The 16919-nt window shown below is 31.8% G+C and overlaps 7 protein-coding genes across 7 annotated transcripts; 3 read left to right on the top strand and 4 right to left on the bottom strand.

Annotated features, from left to right (window-relative positions):
- Positions 1-43: 43 nt before the first annotated feature.
- Positions 44-1837, bottom strand: PPL_03912 (kelch repeat-containing protein; the record flags this gene model as incomplete). The annotated part of the gene is made up of 1 exon (XM_020574825.1): positions 44-1837. One exon carries the CDS (start codon positions 1835-1837, stop codon positions 44-46), a length of 1794 nt encoding a protein of 597 aa, XP_020435239.1.
- Positions 1838-2061: 224 nt separating this feature from the next.
- PPL_03911 (uncharacterized protein) lies at positions 2062-3594 on the bottom strand (the record flags this gene model as incomplete). The annotated part of the gene is made up of 1 exon (XM_020574824.1): positions 2062-3594. The coding sequence occupies one exon, from the start codon at positions 3592-3594 to the stop codon at positions 2062-2064; it is 1533 nt and encodes a 510-aa protein (XP_020435238.1).
- Positions 3595-3995: 401 nt separating this feature from the next.
- wdr13 (WD40 repeat-containing protein) lies at positions 3996-5903 on the top strand (the record flags this gene model as incomplete). Its single annotated transcript, XM_020574823.1, has 5 exons — positions 3996-4172; positions 4256-4332; positions 4427-4929; positions 5007-5305; positions 5409-5903. The coding sequence occupies 5 exons, from the start codon at positions 3996-3998 to the stop codon at positions 5901-5903; spliced, it is 1551 nt and encodes a 516-aa protein (XP_020435237.1).
- A 107-nt stretch (positions 5904-6010) lies between these two features.
- Positions 6011-7775, bottom strand: PPL_03909 (TBC domain-containing protein; the record flags this gene model as incomplete). The annotated part of the gene is made up of 7 exons (XM_020574822.1): positions 6011-6287; positions 6387-6552; positions 6654-6819; positions 6918-7167; positions 7322-7412; positions 7483-7599; positions 7700-7775. 7 exons carry the CDS (start codon positions 7773-7775, stop codon positions 6011-6013), a joined length of 1143 nt encoding a protein of 380 aa, XP_020435236.1.
- A 494-nt stretch (positions 7776-8269) lies between these two features.
- On the bottom strand, positions 8270-10805 carry PPL_03908 (serine/threonine-protein phosphatase; the record flags this gene model as incomplete). The annotated part of the gene is made up of 5 exons (XM_020574821.1): positions 8270-8897; positions 8984-9121; positions 9245-9417; positions 10375-10424; positions 10796-10805. 5 exons carry the CDS (start codon positions 10803-10805, stop codon positions 8270-8272), a joined length of 999 nt encoding a protein of 332 aa, XP_020435235.1.
- Positions 10806-12633: 1828 nt separating this feature from the next.
- Positions 12634-14548, top strand: PPL_03907 (acyclic terpene utilization AtuA family protein; the record flags this gene model as incomplete). Its single annotated transcript, XM_020574820.1, has 3 exons — positions 12634-12975; positions 13070-13941; positions 13993-14548. 3 exons carry the CDS (start codon positions 12634-12636, stop codon positions 14546-14548), a joined length of 1770 nt encoding a protein of 589 aa, XP_020435234.1.
- Positions 14549-15076: 528 nt separating this feature from the next.
- Positions 15077-16897, top strand: PPL_03906 (uncharacterized protein; the record flags this gene model as incomplete). The annotated part of the gene is made up of 1 exon (XM_020574819.1): positions 15077-16897. One exon carries the CDS (start codon positions 15077-15079, stop codon positions 16895-16897), a length of 1821 nt encoding a protein of 606 aa, XP_020435233.1.
- Between the last annotated feature and the right edge of the window lie 22 nt (positions 16898-16919).

The following is a 16919-nucleotide window of genomic DNA, read 5'->3' as shown; positions in this document are numbered from 1 at the left end:
TTATTTACATTTTATTTTGTTTTGTTTTCGAAATTATATTATTCTAAGCTTGATATGATAATTGATAAGTGGAATCAAAGATAGTGGATGAACAATAGATTCTTTCATACTTTTCATCGTCAAAGATATTCTCCCATTGATTGTTTTTAATGGAATAACGGTGATTATTGTATCGAACACCACCAAGCAAGTAGATATAACTCTCGGAACTAGAAATCTTTTGGTAGGTCATTGACAATGCTTGTTCAAAGTATCCGAGTGGTTGAAGTTCGATAGTATCATTTGTTTCGATATTGAATCGAATGAAAAGGTTATCTTTACTGTGTAGGTAGACATTTCCATTGCCGTCGGTGCATGCAGCTATGGTGGCATTGAAAAGTTTATCGATTTTCAACTCTTGGAGATTGTGTTTGCCGACGTCATAGATATTGATGGTATTAGCAGCCGATGAGAATGAGTAGATCAATCCTTTGTAGAAGAGCGATAGAATCTGGACACCACCAACACCAAAAGTATCGATTTTCTCAAACTTTTCAGTCTTGATGTTGTATCTGTCCAATCTGGAGTGTACATCACGATTGATCATGTAGATATGATCGATACCGTCGTAGCAAACCGATATCCAACGACCACCTTCTATACCATCCATATCACATACCTCAATGGATCCATTCAATGTCGAATATCTAAAATACTTGGTCTTATTCTTGAAACCACCGAATATGTAGATGATGTCACCGACTTTTACCATGGAATTGTAGGTACCGTTGAAGTCGTATTTTTTAGATTGAATCTCATCGATAATCTTGTTGTTAATATCTATTAGTGTTGCACCTTTGCTTGTGTGAGTGGTAAAGATGAATGGATATTTTGTCGGTAGAACATTGTCCGTATGAATAACAGGTGGTAACGATACAGTTGACATCTTAATTGACTGAGTTAGAAGTTCATTTAGTTTGTTAGTATCGAATTTATTAATTTCCAACTCATAGTGATCTTGATTTCCATTGGACAGGCTATCTCCCGATGTTTTAAATTGACTATTATACTTGTAGATTGTATCCAATGTATAGGAATCGATATTATTATTATACTGTGCAAGAAGATCTCTCATGTCGAAATTATTATTTTCGGTGTACTGACAAAACAATGTATTATTATTAGATTGAATAAAAGATGAGAGTGTTGAACAAGATAGTATTGATGCCATTATCTTTGGAATGGAATAACAATCTGTTGAATCTGAACAAGTCGATGAATACTCTAAATTATCATTATTACTATTATGATTATTCTTTTGAGCGTATTCTTTTTTGATGTCACCGTTATACTTTACAAATAGATTATGATTGTTGATTGTGTTGACAAGGAATTTCAACTCTTTGAGCTTGCAATCAATGGTGGTGTTGACATCTTCTTTGCTCTGGATGATCGGTCTCTTTAGCTTCTGCTCCTCAACGATAAGATATTGATGCAGCTCAAGGAAATGATTGGTAATATCGGTCTCGGTGGTAGCTAACGATTGATGATAGTGTGCCGATGACTTTATAGTTGACCAAATCGTTTCGATTCTCTGATTGAGATGATTATTATTATTGATAGCGGTGAAGCAATCACTATAGCTATTAATATTATTGTTTACATCACTTCCAAACTGATGATTAAGATTCAATTTTAGATCATCGATATGATCACAATACTTTATATGATCAAACTCTTTATTGTGAATAGTAATACATCTTCCACACAATAGCTTATTACATTTATGACAAATGTTTTCATATACTCGTTTATGAGTAGAACATTGAAATCCTAAATTATCACTTCTAACATCCATTATTATTATTATTATTATTAGTCTAAATAAATATAATAAATAAACATATGTATATATTTGTTGGATTGATTGTAAAAGTAAATGAAAAAAAAAAAAAAAAAGTGGTAAGACTTAATAAAATAAAAAAATGTGTGTAAATTAAATATTCGGGTTTATCGATTTGTTGGGTGAAGTGAAGTTCACATTTACAATGTTTAAAAATCAATCTGTTTTATATGATATTTTTATTTATTTTTGGTTAATATAAATTGAATTAATTCCTTGTTTCCTTGTGCAATGACTTCTTCTACTTTGTAAGTAGACCCTTCAGTTCTATTCTGATAAAACCATTTTACCATCTCTAAATCTTCGTTGAAAATAGCATGATCTAGAGAATCGGTGGTACAACCTTCAGTACGATTTTGATGTAACCACTTGACAATATGCAAATTCGAATTTCTAGCAGCATAGTCCATACATTTTTTACTACATCCTTCACTCCTATTATTATGTAACCATTTAATAACATCGAGTCTATCGTTTCTTGAGGCTTCATTCATTGCCTGTATAGAACAACCTACATTGCTATTCTCATTTAGAAATTCGAGGACGTCCAGGTGGCCGTTGGCAGCGGCGTCATCGAACGCTTCATAACTACAGTTTGTATTTGGGAAATTCGCATGGAAATATCTTAGAATCTTTAGATATCCGAGTCTGGCAGCCGTATCGAACATCTCTGTTGTTGGTTCAATAGTAGTGTTACAGTGAATCCATCGAACCATTTCAAAGTCACCGTTTATCACCGCGTAGAACATTGATTCGGTATTCAAAAAACTTTTAAAACCATCGCCATGATCGTGAAACCACTGGAGCATTGTGAGATTGCCATTTCTAATGGAATTGGCCATTGCAATAGAATAATTAGCTACCACACCGTGATCCATTAAGATCTTTGCCATTTCGAATTGATTGTGCGCCGATGCCACTTCCAAGAGGTGATCCCTCTCAACGGCAAGCCGATGTTTAAACTTCTTCAATAGATATTTAAATACATTCATTCTACCGCCTTGGATTGCATATCTAAACATCGTACTCTGTTGGAGATCCTGTCTACGAGTATCGATAACATACTCTAGCATTTCAATGCTTCCAATTAGCGCGGCATTGTCCAACACTGTCTTTTTGTGATTTGACATTTGTTTGGTGTCGTATCCACCGTTGTTATTACACTCTATCACAAAATACTTTAGTAGTTCAAAATTGTTGGAAAGCGGTGCTTTAACCATTGCCGAATACCAATCCCATTGGCTGAACGACGCGAATCTACTTAAAAGATAATCAATGATATCGAATCTATCGAATTTCGCTGCATTCGCTATGATTCTATTGATATTGATGAATGCTATCGACGATGACATATATCCAGATCGTTGATCAACGCTTTGCTTTACCAATTCATCTTGATAATGGTCGGCAAGATATCGTATCAATTGAAGATCACTCTTGGTTTTCATGGCAACTTTGAATATCTTTGGAATGCTATCTATTGAACTATTTCCTCGCCTATCATAGTTATTCTCGAAACTCCTTTGCTCTAAACACAATTTTAAGTCATCGATATAGTTGTGTGCAATCAATACACATGGTCTAATGATAACTTCACTCCATTTGTAACGATATCTACCGGCTTTTAATGAATTTATAGAGCTAATAAATCTAAAAATTAATCTCTTTAAAATATAATTATTAAACACTAATATAAATATATGTTTATTCATTCTTTTCATCCAAAATAGTGGTCGTCAACACTTTCTTATTTGTTTGTCTTTACCTTTTTTCTTTTTTCTAGAAAGTATCAACAACACAGTTTCCACATTTTTTCTGAGAACTGATTTTTTGTTTTAAGTATTAAGAAATTATTAATATGTATATGATACATTTATAAGTATAAAAAAAAACAATAAAAGTAAAGGTTTGTTTTATTAATAAGTTGAAATTTATTAAAGTGTTGATTTAATTTGTTGCAAGGTTAGATCTTGAATGAACCCTGGTAAATAAAATTAAAAAATAAAAATAAAAAACAATATTTTTTTTTTTAATTAGTTGATATTTTGATCATCGCTTTTACATAAATGATCAATTAATTTGATTAATTAATTATTGCTGTATAAATAGAAAAATGGAGAAATTAGTTCAAAATAATATAATTAATAATGTGTTTGCTATTGAAGATAGTTATATTGATGAACGTATAGCTAAAATAGAGAGAACCACCGATTGGAATGCTGATCTATACTTGGCGATGAGATATCAACTCTTAAAAGAGAAAGGAAACAACTCGAAACTAATTCAAAGAGTAAATATAACTAACAATCTAGCTAGAACCAACTTATAATATAATATTATATTAACAAATTTTTTATTGAATGATAAAAATAGGATGTAGGAGATAGAAGAGATACCTACTTACAAACAAGATTTCAATTATTAGATTCAAAATATCATAAGAAATCAAAGTAATTACAAAAAAGATAATTAAGAAAGTAAACTAAACTAGACTAGACTAACGCAATCTATCTATCGATCTATCTATTTTAAAAACAACAACAGAGTTTCTTCAGATAAAAGAAAGAATACAACCTCACCTACTACTACTACAACAACTACTACCACTACTTCTTCATCTTCAACAAATAATAAGACCAACAATAACAATCAAACAAAGACACCTACATCAACAACAAAACCAACTTCCACTACTACCAATAATAAAACACACAATCTAACTGTACCAACAACTAATGCTAATAATAATAATAATCAAAGTTCACCAATACCATCATCAGTTAAAGTTGCACAACAACCAGTGTCGTCATCCTCAACAACAACAACAACAGCAGCAGCAGGACCAATAGCAAACAATGACTTTTCATTCTCGGGAATGCATCATATCTTTGATTCACATAAAAAGTCAATATCAAGAGTTAGATTTGCAAACAATGATCGTGATCTTTTAGCATTCTCATCGGATGACGGTACACTCTCTATATGTAATTCACTTAAACCATCTGTAATATCTGTATTAAACGGACATAGCAATTCACCAATCATAGGTATTTATATATTATAACACTCTCATCTATTTAATATATAATTATTACTAATTAAAGATTATGATTATCGTTTATAGATTTTATATGGACAAATAATAATGATTATATCATAACAATTGGATTAGATTCAACAATGATAATATGGAATGTAAAAACAGCAAAACCAGAGAAACTAGTAAAAGATGCTGGTGTTTGTACAGCGATAACCAATCATCCTTTGAAACCAACAATAGTATTCGTCTCTGACAAGAATATCATAAAGTCATACGATATAAAGAGTGCAACCTGGGTTGGTAAACCTCTAAAAGCAATGAATCAAATTACAACAATGCAATTCGAATCAAGAGGAAATTATTTATTTGTTGGTGATTCAATGGTAATTAATAATAATAATAATGTTTAATTTACAATATTCAAATATTATATTAACTTTTTTTATTCTATTTATCGTCAATTATTAATAACAATTATTATTATAGGGATATATTAATATTTATAATTTTAAAGAAACATTGATTCCCATATCAAAAGCACAGATATCAAAGGCACCGATAAGTTCTTTGGTATCACAATATTGGAAATCCGGTGAGAAGTTGAATCTGTCGATGCTTGCCAATTGTAAAGATAATGTGATGCGTGTAATTAATATCAGTAGTTTGCAATCCGGTGTTATGGCTGTTACGCGAGAGTATGGATTACCGCTAAAGTCAGCGACACATCCACAATTGCAAGTGAAGAGTATATTCTGTCCGACGTTGAAAGATCGTGATGGACTCTACTGTGTCACTGGAACGGCCGATGGCGTCGTCAATCTCTTTGATACACAGAGCACCAAGAAGTCACCACTCAATCAACTGATGGGACATGCATCAACAGTGGTAAACATCGATTGGAACACTGATGAATCGTTGTTGGCATCTGCAGATTCCACCGGTACCGTAATACTTTGGAATAGACGTCCAAGAACTAATTAACTAATTAACTAATAAATCGCCAAACAAAAACAAATCAAATCAAAACAAATAATAATAATAATAATAACTTATACTATAATTTTTTTATTTCCTTTAATATATATTAATTAATATCCAATATAATGCTTTACAAGTGATCTTAATCCAGAGTATAGACTGCTTGCATGTTTAAAAATTGGTTGATTGATGGATTTGAGGTAGTTGGTGAGATCACCATAGGCAATGGCACTGTTGGATTGTTTCATTAACTGAATGAACACTGACAAACTTAATATACAAATGGTTCCAAACACCAAGAAGAATGATAGTTTAAATATTGTTGGCTTTTGTAATTGACTCTTTCCTTTTGTCATCCAAGAGAATGGATAATTTGTCATTGGTGAACTAGTTGATAATTAAAAAAAAAAAAAAGAAAAAGAAATTGATATCAATAAACAACGATTGTAGTTGATTCGTATTCATATCCGATGTGATGCTGCTTACTCTTTATCTAATTGTATTTTTGCTTCATCTTGTAATTTCTTTGGTGGTATCTTTACGAGTAGTGATTGTGTTTGTTTTATCAAGTGATCCAATGGTAATTCCTCTGGTAGATTAGTAAAATAGTTGTGAACTGTATCATATGCACAAGGTAACTTCAATAGATCATCTTTTAAATGAACAATCAACTAAGTAATGATATGATGATATTGAAATTAGTTAGTTATTTAGCTATCATTATTCTAATAAAAAACAGTAACATTATTATACCTACAACTGCCGAAAAATATAATGGTGCAAGTGGATGAGTCGAAAGGAAATAGTCAAACAATCTAGCAGTCGGCTCCAACTCTTCGAAATTATGTGAAAACCAAGTGATGATCCAACTTATTGCAAACATAGGTTGTACATTTGAATCAATTAAAAATCGATATACCTATAATAAATATGTTTAAAAGAGTTTGTTGGAAGTTCGTTAGTTGGTTTGTTTGTGTGGATATAAATAATTGTTGCATAAATCAATTGATAACTTACATCTTTATCCATTAATAATAATAATGGGAATAGTAAATTGAGTATCTTTGATACCTCTGCGAATGAAGGTTTCATACAATCAGAGATATGATTCAGACTCAGCCTCTCGAGAAGTCGGAACGATGTTGGTTCATTGGTGACTAACAACAATATACTACCGATTTCATGATATCCTTGGAAGTAATGTAACTGTGGATGTGATGCTAAAATTGCATTGATAATACGTGTCAACTCTTCTCTCTTTGTATTTCTAATGATTGTAATAATAATTTAATATTTATGATATGTTGTTGTTGTTGTTGTTAGTACACTCTTTCTTTCTTTGTTTGTTATTATTATTATTCTTGATGATGATGATGATGGATGATTATAATTGAATTCATTGATATCTTAGATCTACCTACCTTAACTTTGACTTTCCCCTTGTGAATCTCCACATTGACCTATCTACATCTTTTGCAACTTGATCTATATCTCTATGTTCACGATCCATATCTATATAAAATGTGATGAATAATGTTATTAATCTATCTATCTATCTATTTATGTATGATTGATATTATACTTCTATGATATCTCTTTTCATCTTGTTTGTCTACATCAATCAATATTGGCCAAACAGCAGATCTTTGAATATTATTAACAAAACCAAACTCTGTAACTGCACATTTTCTAAGTGCATCTATATCAATCTAATTGTTATGATTATGTAAATAAACAATTATCAGTCAGATATATATACTCAATTTCAGAGAGTGAATGAAGATTGATTTAGTATATACCAACAGGTGTTTTTTGTAAAATCGAGGTAATCGTTCTAACTTTATTTGCTTTCTTTCTATCTATATCGGAAAACATCTTTGTTCTATATTATTATTATTAATTAAAAAAGAAAAACATAAATATTAATAATTTCATTTGCTTTTTTTTTTTTTTTTGTGATCATCAATCACACGTTTGTATTGATTATTTAAGTTTTAATTATCTGACTGTCATATGAATAAATATAAAGACACATATTTATTTTTTTTTAAAAGAAAGTAGTATCAAATAAAACAAAAAGTTTACTTTTTTTTTTTTTTTAAATGGAAGTTATTTATTTGAATTCAATAACATAATAATAATAGTATATTACATTGATTGTTGAAAAGTGAAGTGTTGAAATGAAATAAAGAAAAAGGATTATTGTGATTGATTTGATTGATGATATTATTATTATTGCCAAATGATTGAATTGTTATTATTTTAACTAATTATTATTGTTATTATGAGAGTTATTTAAGTAGTTCGAATACTATTTGATTTTAGTTTTGTATTGTTGTTGTTATTGTTATCGTTTTGTTTTTTTTTTCTTAAAGGAAATAATCTGGTAATTCTTTGGTGGTATCTTGTTGTGGTTTGTTGTGTAAACTCTCTGGTGCGGCAGAGTAGGTGTTGAAATAGTGTTCCGATGATTCGTTGATCTCCAAAATCGATGCCATATTACCGCAACGGTACGAGTAGTTCGGTGCCGACCAAATGGTGGAGAGTGTTCGCTTGAAAAGTACTTGGTAGCCATCCATACACATCTGATGTGCACGCAAGATGTGATGCATCTTGTTGATCTGCAGGAACTTGGCGACGGTGTCCTGACCGAACGTGTAACCGGCGCCACGCTGCGACTCGACGAATCCGTCGCGATCGGGGTCGGGATCGGACCACATCAAGTCGGCCAACGGGCCTTCGTGTGGCACCTCTTGGAAACGATCGAGCACTCTAATCTGATCGATCGACGGTGCCGATGGTGAGAGTCCACCGTGTACGCAATAGATGTTATCCTCGATGATAGCCGCCACTGGCAGATAGTCAAACATCTCTGTGAAATACTTCCAAACGTTGGCATTGCCATACTTTCTCATACACTCTCCATAGAATCCATATACCTGTGTAATCTGTCTCGATTCATGATTTCCTCTCAACAATGTAACTCTAGATGGATATCTAAGAACAACAACAACAACAAACATTAACATTAACATTAACATCCACGCGCAATACAAGTGTTCATCTATTCTCTGTCTACATACCTCAATTTCAAACATGATAAAAGTGTAATCGTTTCAACACTATGATAACCTCTATCTACATAATCACCCAAGAACAGGTAGTTTGTATCTGGACATTTACCACCAATCTTGAATATCTCTAAAACATCATAAAATTGACTAAATTATTATAGTTTGATTTTGATTTGTAATTGTATTAGTAAGTATTATTAATGATTTGATTTGTTTCGTTGTTGCGTGTTGCTTGTTGTTGTTGTTGTTTGATAAACTATAAATTCATACCCATGAACATCACCTACAACGGTAACGGGTGCTCTAATAGATTGTACATTTGCTTCGTTGATCAATATCTCTTTCATTCTATCGGTGATCTCTTTAACGGTTGTCTCTGATAGTATTTCGCATTTCTGTAACTTTTCGATACAATGATCTAAATTTAGTGACATCTTTATATCCTATATTATATATTTGTATTTCTAAATAAATAAAGATCTTTATAAGTAAAACTGGTTTTTTTAAAAAAAATTATATATTTGTTGTTGATTTTTTTTTAAAAATTGAATTTTTGATTAATTTTGTGTTGTTTGGTTTGTTTGTTTGTTTGTTTTGTTGTTGAATCAAAATTAGAACTCTCTTTTTTTTTTTCTATTCGCTATTTAGTTATTTATTCCTGTTTTTCTATAATATCAAAACAAAGTAGCCGGTTCTAATTATAAAGTTTTATTTTATATTGTTATTAAGATTTGGAAATACAAACATTTCAAAAAAAAAAAAAGCTTCTATTGAATTTATAAATATATTAGACTTCTAATATTAAGATCGATCAATAATAATTGATTGATTTATCCTTCAATAATTTTTATTTTTTAAGATATAAATGAAAGATAAAAATAATTAATAAAAAAATGGAAAAATAAAAAAAAAAAAGTAAAAAAATCTTAAAAAAAAAAAAATCTAAAAAACTTTTTTTGTTTTCTTTGCAAAATAATTAATTCAATTCAAAATGGTATTGTATGATCAAAAATATCATGTTCAGCATAAAAAGCGGGTTTTACCATTCATTTTTAAATAAATTCAAACCATTTATTTATTAACAACACTGATGACCATTAAATTTGGTTGTTATATATATCTTTCTAGATAAATAGCAACAACAATTAGTCAGTAATAATAATAATTATTTTTTATAATCAAGAACTTATTTAATTATTTTTATAAAACTATTACTATCTATCTATTTATTTATATTTTTCAAATTTTATTATTTATTTCTTAATTTATATTGATAATATATAAATTTAAATTTAAAATAATAATAATTTTGTTTTTATAAATAAATAATATAATAATAGTATAGTTTTTTTAGACAATATTAAATAATAATAATAAGTTAATAAAATAAAAAACCAAACAACGATAAAACTTTTGAAATAATCAACAACGATACGATAGGTAATTATTACTATAGATGTTAAAATAAAACAATAAGTCTATATTTATATGTATATCTCACTTTCGTTTCACATCTTGTTTTATATTTCTTAAGTTGGACTGATCAGTCCAATTTATTTCAATTGAATACAAATCAGCTGCCTACATACACCGCTATACTCATAGCATCACAAACAACAATAATCTATATTCTCAAGTTAGAAAAAGCAAAAACAATTGTTAAACTAAAAATAACTTTTGGAAATATTTTAAAAGAGACACACTCACTCATACAATGTAACATTCACCATCATCACTCACTTCCCCGACTTTTATTAAAATCTGATATTTTCATACTGTTATTGACTTTATATATAAGCAAATGTGTTTCTGTCTATATACTAACAGTCATTATTTCAGAGGGAAGACGGTGGTGGTGGTGAAAATGTGTTGTGTTACTCACACGCTCATCCAATTTATCACAAAATTTATTTTGTTTATTTTTATTATTAAAGAATTTAGTGGTGAGTGATTTACTGTCAAATCCAAATTAAAAATAAAATAGAATTATTATTATTCTTGTCTGTTGAAATGATGTGACTTGGTGTGATAAGCAATCTCATGATGTAACAACAACAATAACATAAATAAAAATAAAAACAAAAACCAAAACATAAACAATTGTTAAACTCAAATAAAGGAATGTTGTTGAACAGTCATTTTTTTATCCTTTTCCTTTTTTTGTTATGTTAATAATATTTAAAACTAAGAAAAACAAATAATTGTTTATAATATCAAAATAATATTACTTTTGTTACTCCAATTGATTTAATTTTGTTAAAACTTACCAAAACATAACAAATCAATTCAAATCAAATCAAATCAAATATTGTTACTTAACATAACATTACATTTTTGTTTTAAAATAATAATAATAATAATAATAATAATACGAGAGTAGTAGTAACAGTACAAAAATAAACCACTCTACCATTTACTTCTACTTCACCTTACACAATTGCTTGGTTTTTTTTGCATTCCGACATTCTTTTTTTTTATCTATAACAATTTTTATTTCTTTAAAATTCATCTATACCTACCATAAATAACATAACAATATCTATATACACAAAACCTATTTAATATCATAATATTTATTTCTAAGAATATAGCATACACAATAAAAGTTATTATAATATACTTACTTTTAGTTATTTTTTATTTATTTTCTGCCATCAATCACATTATAATCGAACGATTAATCATCAATAAAATAGTTTAACGATATCAATATAAAATCGATCGATTTATACCGGTAAACAATCGAAAAATCCTACGACAGATTTGATTTGCACAATACTATTGCTATTTATAGATTAAAAACCCAAAAAACACTGAAATCAATCTTTTGATTTACGATATAATTATATATCAAATCGTAACAATAACATTTTCTTTATCTTAAAGTAGTATTTATGTTGTTGAACAACAAAACATAAGCATAACAAAACATAAGTGCACAGTATCAATCAGTATGTACAACCAACCTTTTAATAATCACACCGAACAGAGAAATTGGTATTCAAAACTTTTTGCGTTTTGATTTTCAGATTTCGATAGTTATTGTCATCAATCTCAATCATCACAACTTATTATTCATTTAATATTGGTTACTAACTTTTTATATTAATCAATTAATTCATTAATTAATAGTAGTAGTAGTTTATTATCAGTTTCTTTCATTGATTGTGGTTGACCGTTTAACTACTATTCATTAACACTCTACCCTCTCCGTCTCGTTATAAATAGTGATTCACTTTAAATATTTGCTAATACTATATTAATTGATCACCAATTACATATTTAAAGAGATAGTTTCTGGTTTTGTTTCGAATTATAATAGACAGTCAGTCTAATAGTTTCTTTTGGTCAAAAAACAAAAACAAAAACAAATCAACAAACAATCAACAAACAAATCAAAAATAATAATGATGAATCAAAAAATCATTAGAGTTGGTAGTGGTTCTGGATATCAAGGTGATAGAGTACCACCGGCAGTAAAGTTGGTGAATGAAGCGAAACTCGATTATCTGGTGTTGGAGTGTCTGGCGGAGAGAACACTCACCGACAGCATCAGGAGAATGCGAAACGGTGGAAAAGGATACGATACTCGTCTGAAAGAGTGGCTGGAAGCACTGTTGCCCGCCGCTCACAGAAATAACGTCACCATCATTACAAACATGGGTGCGGCCGATCCCAAAGGCGCAGGTGAAGAGGCATTGGATATTGCCAATTCACTCGGTATCGACATTCGTATTGTCGTTGTTTGTGAACAGACCACCGCAAACAGCGACTCTCCCGACACCACCACCACCACCAACACACCCACAACAACAGTCTACAAAAAGAATTCCGTAAACAATTCTTCGCAATCAAAGTTGGTTGCCATTCCGAGTTCCAATGGATTCTCTGTCATGGACAACTCACTGAACGAAGAGGAGAATGAAAATTGGGAGATTGGATGTACCTATCTTGGTGCAGATGCATTGATTGACGCTCTTAAACTTGGTGCTGATTTAGTTGTATGTATAAATATATAACTAGTCATTCATTTCACTATCTCATATGCCACAGTGTTTAATATTAATTTCATTGTTAATCATCATCAATTATTAGATTGCAGGTAGAGTTGCTGATCCGAGTCTATTTGTTGCTCCAATTGCCTATACATTTGGTTGGGATTTAACAAAAGATTTCAATTTAGTTGCTCAAGCTACTCTTGCAGGCCATTTATTAGAGTGTGGATGCCATTTGACAGGTGGTTATTTTGCACATCCTTTAGGAAGAAACACATCGTTTGAAAAGCTGGCGGATCTCTCGCTCCCGTTCTGTGATATCGATAGGAACGGTAATATTGTTATTGGAAAGATCGAGGGCAGCGGTGGTGAACTATCTGAACGAACATGTAAACAACAGTTGACCTATGAGATTGGTGATCCCAAGGAGTATATCACTCCGGATGTCATTGTTAATTTTAGTCAGGTCGAATTCGTGGAGCTCTCGGAGAACAGTGTGATTGCCAGGGGTGCAAAAGGATACTCCAGGCCAAAGGATCTACTGAGATTGCTCGCCAAGAGCGCTGGATATAAATCGTGGGCTGAGGTGTCCTATGGTGGACTGGGTTGTGTGGAGCGGGCGCAATGGGCCAGTCGATTGGTGCACAAATGGATGGAGGATAAAAAGAAGGGAATCACCAAGAATATGATGACTTATTTGGTTGGTTACAACAGTCTGTATCTACAGCATGGTTCGCGCTTCCAGATTCCACCTAGCTCGCTGCCCTCGACCATTCCAGATGGCTACGATGGTGCCAACTGGTCGGCATCTGGTTATCCACCTGAGGTCCGACTTCGTTTCGATGGTCTGTTTGAGAGTCGGGAAGATGCCGAAACACTGGGAATGGAGCTGCAGGGATTAGGTCTTTGTGGACCTGCAGGTGGTGGTGGTTTTGCCTTTGGCATTAGAAAAGATATTCGTCTGGTCAGACAGTTTGTAAAGCGCGAGCTTGTCACATGGAATACCTATGTGTTTACAAATAGTCGAGTTTCAAAGAGTAATCGTGGAGGTACTATCAAAAGAACCACCAATTCTTCGAGTCGTATTGCTCTCAACAACAATAACAACAATAACAGCAGTAGCAATACTCTTCAAGACTTTGATAAACCTTTCACTACTCAAAACAATCACCAGATTGCCTATAACATCGACAAGAGCTGGAAGAACACTGTCTACTCGATTATCGACACCTCTAGACAGTCAGGAAGAGTGTTACTCTATAATATCGCACATTCTCGTAGTGGTGACAAGGGTGACATTGCCAATGTCTCACTGATTCCCTATAATCCAGCGGACTACCCTCGTCTTCAGAAAGTTATCACACCAGAGTGGGTGATGAGTGTATATAAGAATCTATTAAAGAACGAATCCAAAGTGAACATATACCAACTTCCAGGTATCAAAGGTTTCAACATCGTGCTAAGTTATGCATTGGACGGTGGTGTATGTGTCAGTCGAAGAGTTGATCGTCATGGTAAAACTCTTTCAGATGTCATTTTGAATCAGTGGATCGATTTGCCTCCCCTTTCCTCATTATAATTTATTTATATCACACTATCTATCCTCCCTCAATAAAATTAATTTATTAATATTTGTACATTTTTACTCCCTAAATATATATAATTCGTGTAAATTTAATGACTTGTTTTAATGCTTATAATTGAATGGAAATGATATGGCCTAAACTCATTTGAATATTAAATTATTTATTATTATATCAACATTTTTTTTAATATTGTATTAGTAATAATCGAACACGGACTAACTGATCTTAGGTGAACATAGTTGGTGATTTTTATATGAAAATTTTTTGAATGGTTTTGGTCCAATCACTAAAAAAAAAAAAAAAAAATCGATATTTGCTGTGATCAAATGACACCCTTTCACAAAATTGGTGACCTTTAAGGGGTTCAAAATTTGTGTGTAAAGCATTAAAAAATATCTTTATGATTAATTTATTTCGCTACAAAAAAAAATAAAATATTAGATAGTTAGTTCTCAGCCTCTTTTATTTTACAACCTTATATTTAATATTTACTTTAATATATTTAAATATATAAATCAAAAATGTCAGAGGTAGAAGAACCAGTTAAACTAGGAGGAAAGTTCTTGGATGATTTCATAGCATGGAGAGATGCCAAGATTGCAGCACAATTTCCAAACATTCCAACTTTGTCACCCGACACTTTGACTCCACAGAACTTCTTGGCGATATCAACATTCGACCCAAATTCCAAAGTTGATATTGTCAAAGAGAGAGCAGAGAAATACTTTACTGATCTATTGAGCTTTTCGATAGGAATGGTAGCGGAGGAGCTTCCTGCTGATCTCAAAGAACTGATTGTCGATGAAAAATCAGCTCAGTTCTATAAAGACTATGCCAAAATCTGGTTCGTTCAATCAATTTACCATGCAGATGAGACCATAGAGTACAAGTCAACCATCCGCGGTGGTCGTCTTGAGAGAGAACTCAAGGATATTGCATACAGTGCCACACTTGCCAAACAAACAATGATGATCTATTACATTGCATTGAAAGAGTTGGTCCCACAAATACTTCCGTTCATCTACCACCACAAGACATTCAATATCAAGTTAAGAACCTACCTCTTGGAGGCAGCCCAAAATCAACAATTGGCATTCCAAGCAATGAAGTCCCATCTAGCCAATGTCAACGTCCATGGAGAGTACGACCAATTCAGATTCAATGAACTCAAATCCAAACTTGATTTGTTGAATCCAACCTATAGACTTTCCAATGATATCTTGAGTTCTTATATTTTCGCTGGTTTAGCATTCTACATTTCCAGTAATATGAAGAACTGTCCGTCTGTCAAGTCAATCTATTATAATACAATTCTCAAAGTTCTAAAGAGAATTCTCAAAAATCCAGACAACAAATATAATGCGATTGCCACTGGAATTGCTAATTTACAAGCAGGAGATGTTGTCAAGACTACAGAAGTTATATCTCAGATGTTCTTCAAAGTTACATTAGAACCAGTCAATTCAATCAAAAACATTAACACCTTGTTATTTATGACCAAGGCATCGGCACTTCCAATCAAAGCTGCCAATGTCGATGCCGCTTTCATCACCTACAGAACCAACCCTGCTTTTTATCAATTCATCAATGGATTATACTGTACCTGTGTATTGGGGACCATTGCCTATGGTCTATTCAACCCATCATTGGATCACTTTGATTTGTCAGTGTTATATGCTGGTCAGGCTTTGTATGTAGATGAATATATAGATGCAGTTGCACAGAATCGAATCTATCAGAGAATGGGTGAATTCATCCGCGACTTTACCAAGAGAATCAACGATCCAGTTAGAGTTATCAATGCATTCAGCCAGTTTGTTCCAAATTACGTTGATCCAGTAGCACATTCATTGATAGGAAACATGATTCCAATGTTGTTTGTACTCACCAAAGATTCGATTTCCTGTGATATTTTCACAAAGCCAAAAGATCAAAAATCAGGTTCATTGGCAATTACCATTCCAAACCTTGAAAGAAAATTAGTCAAACCAGTGATGACAGTCTTGAGAGGTACATCATTCAGTTCACCCTATGTGTTGTATTTGGGAGGTGCTATGTTTGGTCTTTCACTCCGTAAATACTTGACCCCAACGTTTAGTGGTTTTAAGATGCTAAAGGAAATGATTCAATCATCAAATCCTCCAACTGAAGCACCTGATTTATTGGCAGATTACATCAAAGCACTTCCATCCTATTTCAGGGTTGACTATGACAATGAAACTGAGGATTTTGAAGATCATGGTGATTGGGAATCACTTTATGAACGTTCCAATTTAGATGTTCAAAAAGCCCTTGATTTATTGGTTAATATACCACCTGTTGTTGCCCAGCCAGCAGCTTAAAATAAAAAAAAAAAAACAACAA

This window comes from Heterostelium album (assembly GCF_000004825.1).
Source record: "Heterostelium album PN500 unplaced genomic scaffold PPL_contig8, whole genome shotgun sequence".
Lineage (NCBI taxonomy): Eukaryota > Evosea > Eumycetozoa > Acytosteliales > Acytosteliaceae > Heterostelium > Heterostelium album.
The sequence above is the reverse complement of the archived record's forward strand: the minus strand, read 5'-3'. Positions and strand labels throughout refer to the sequence as shown.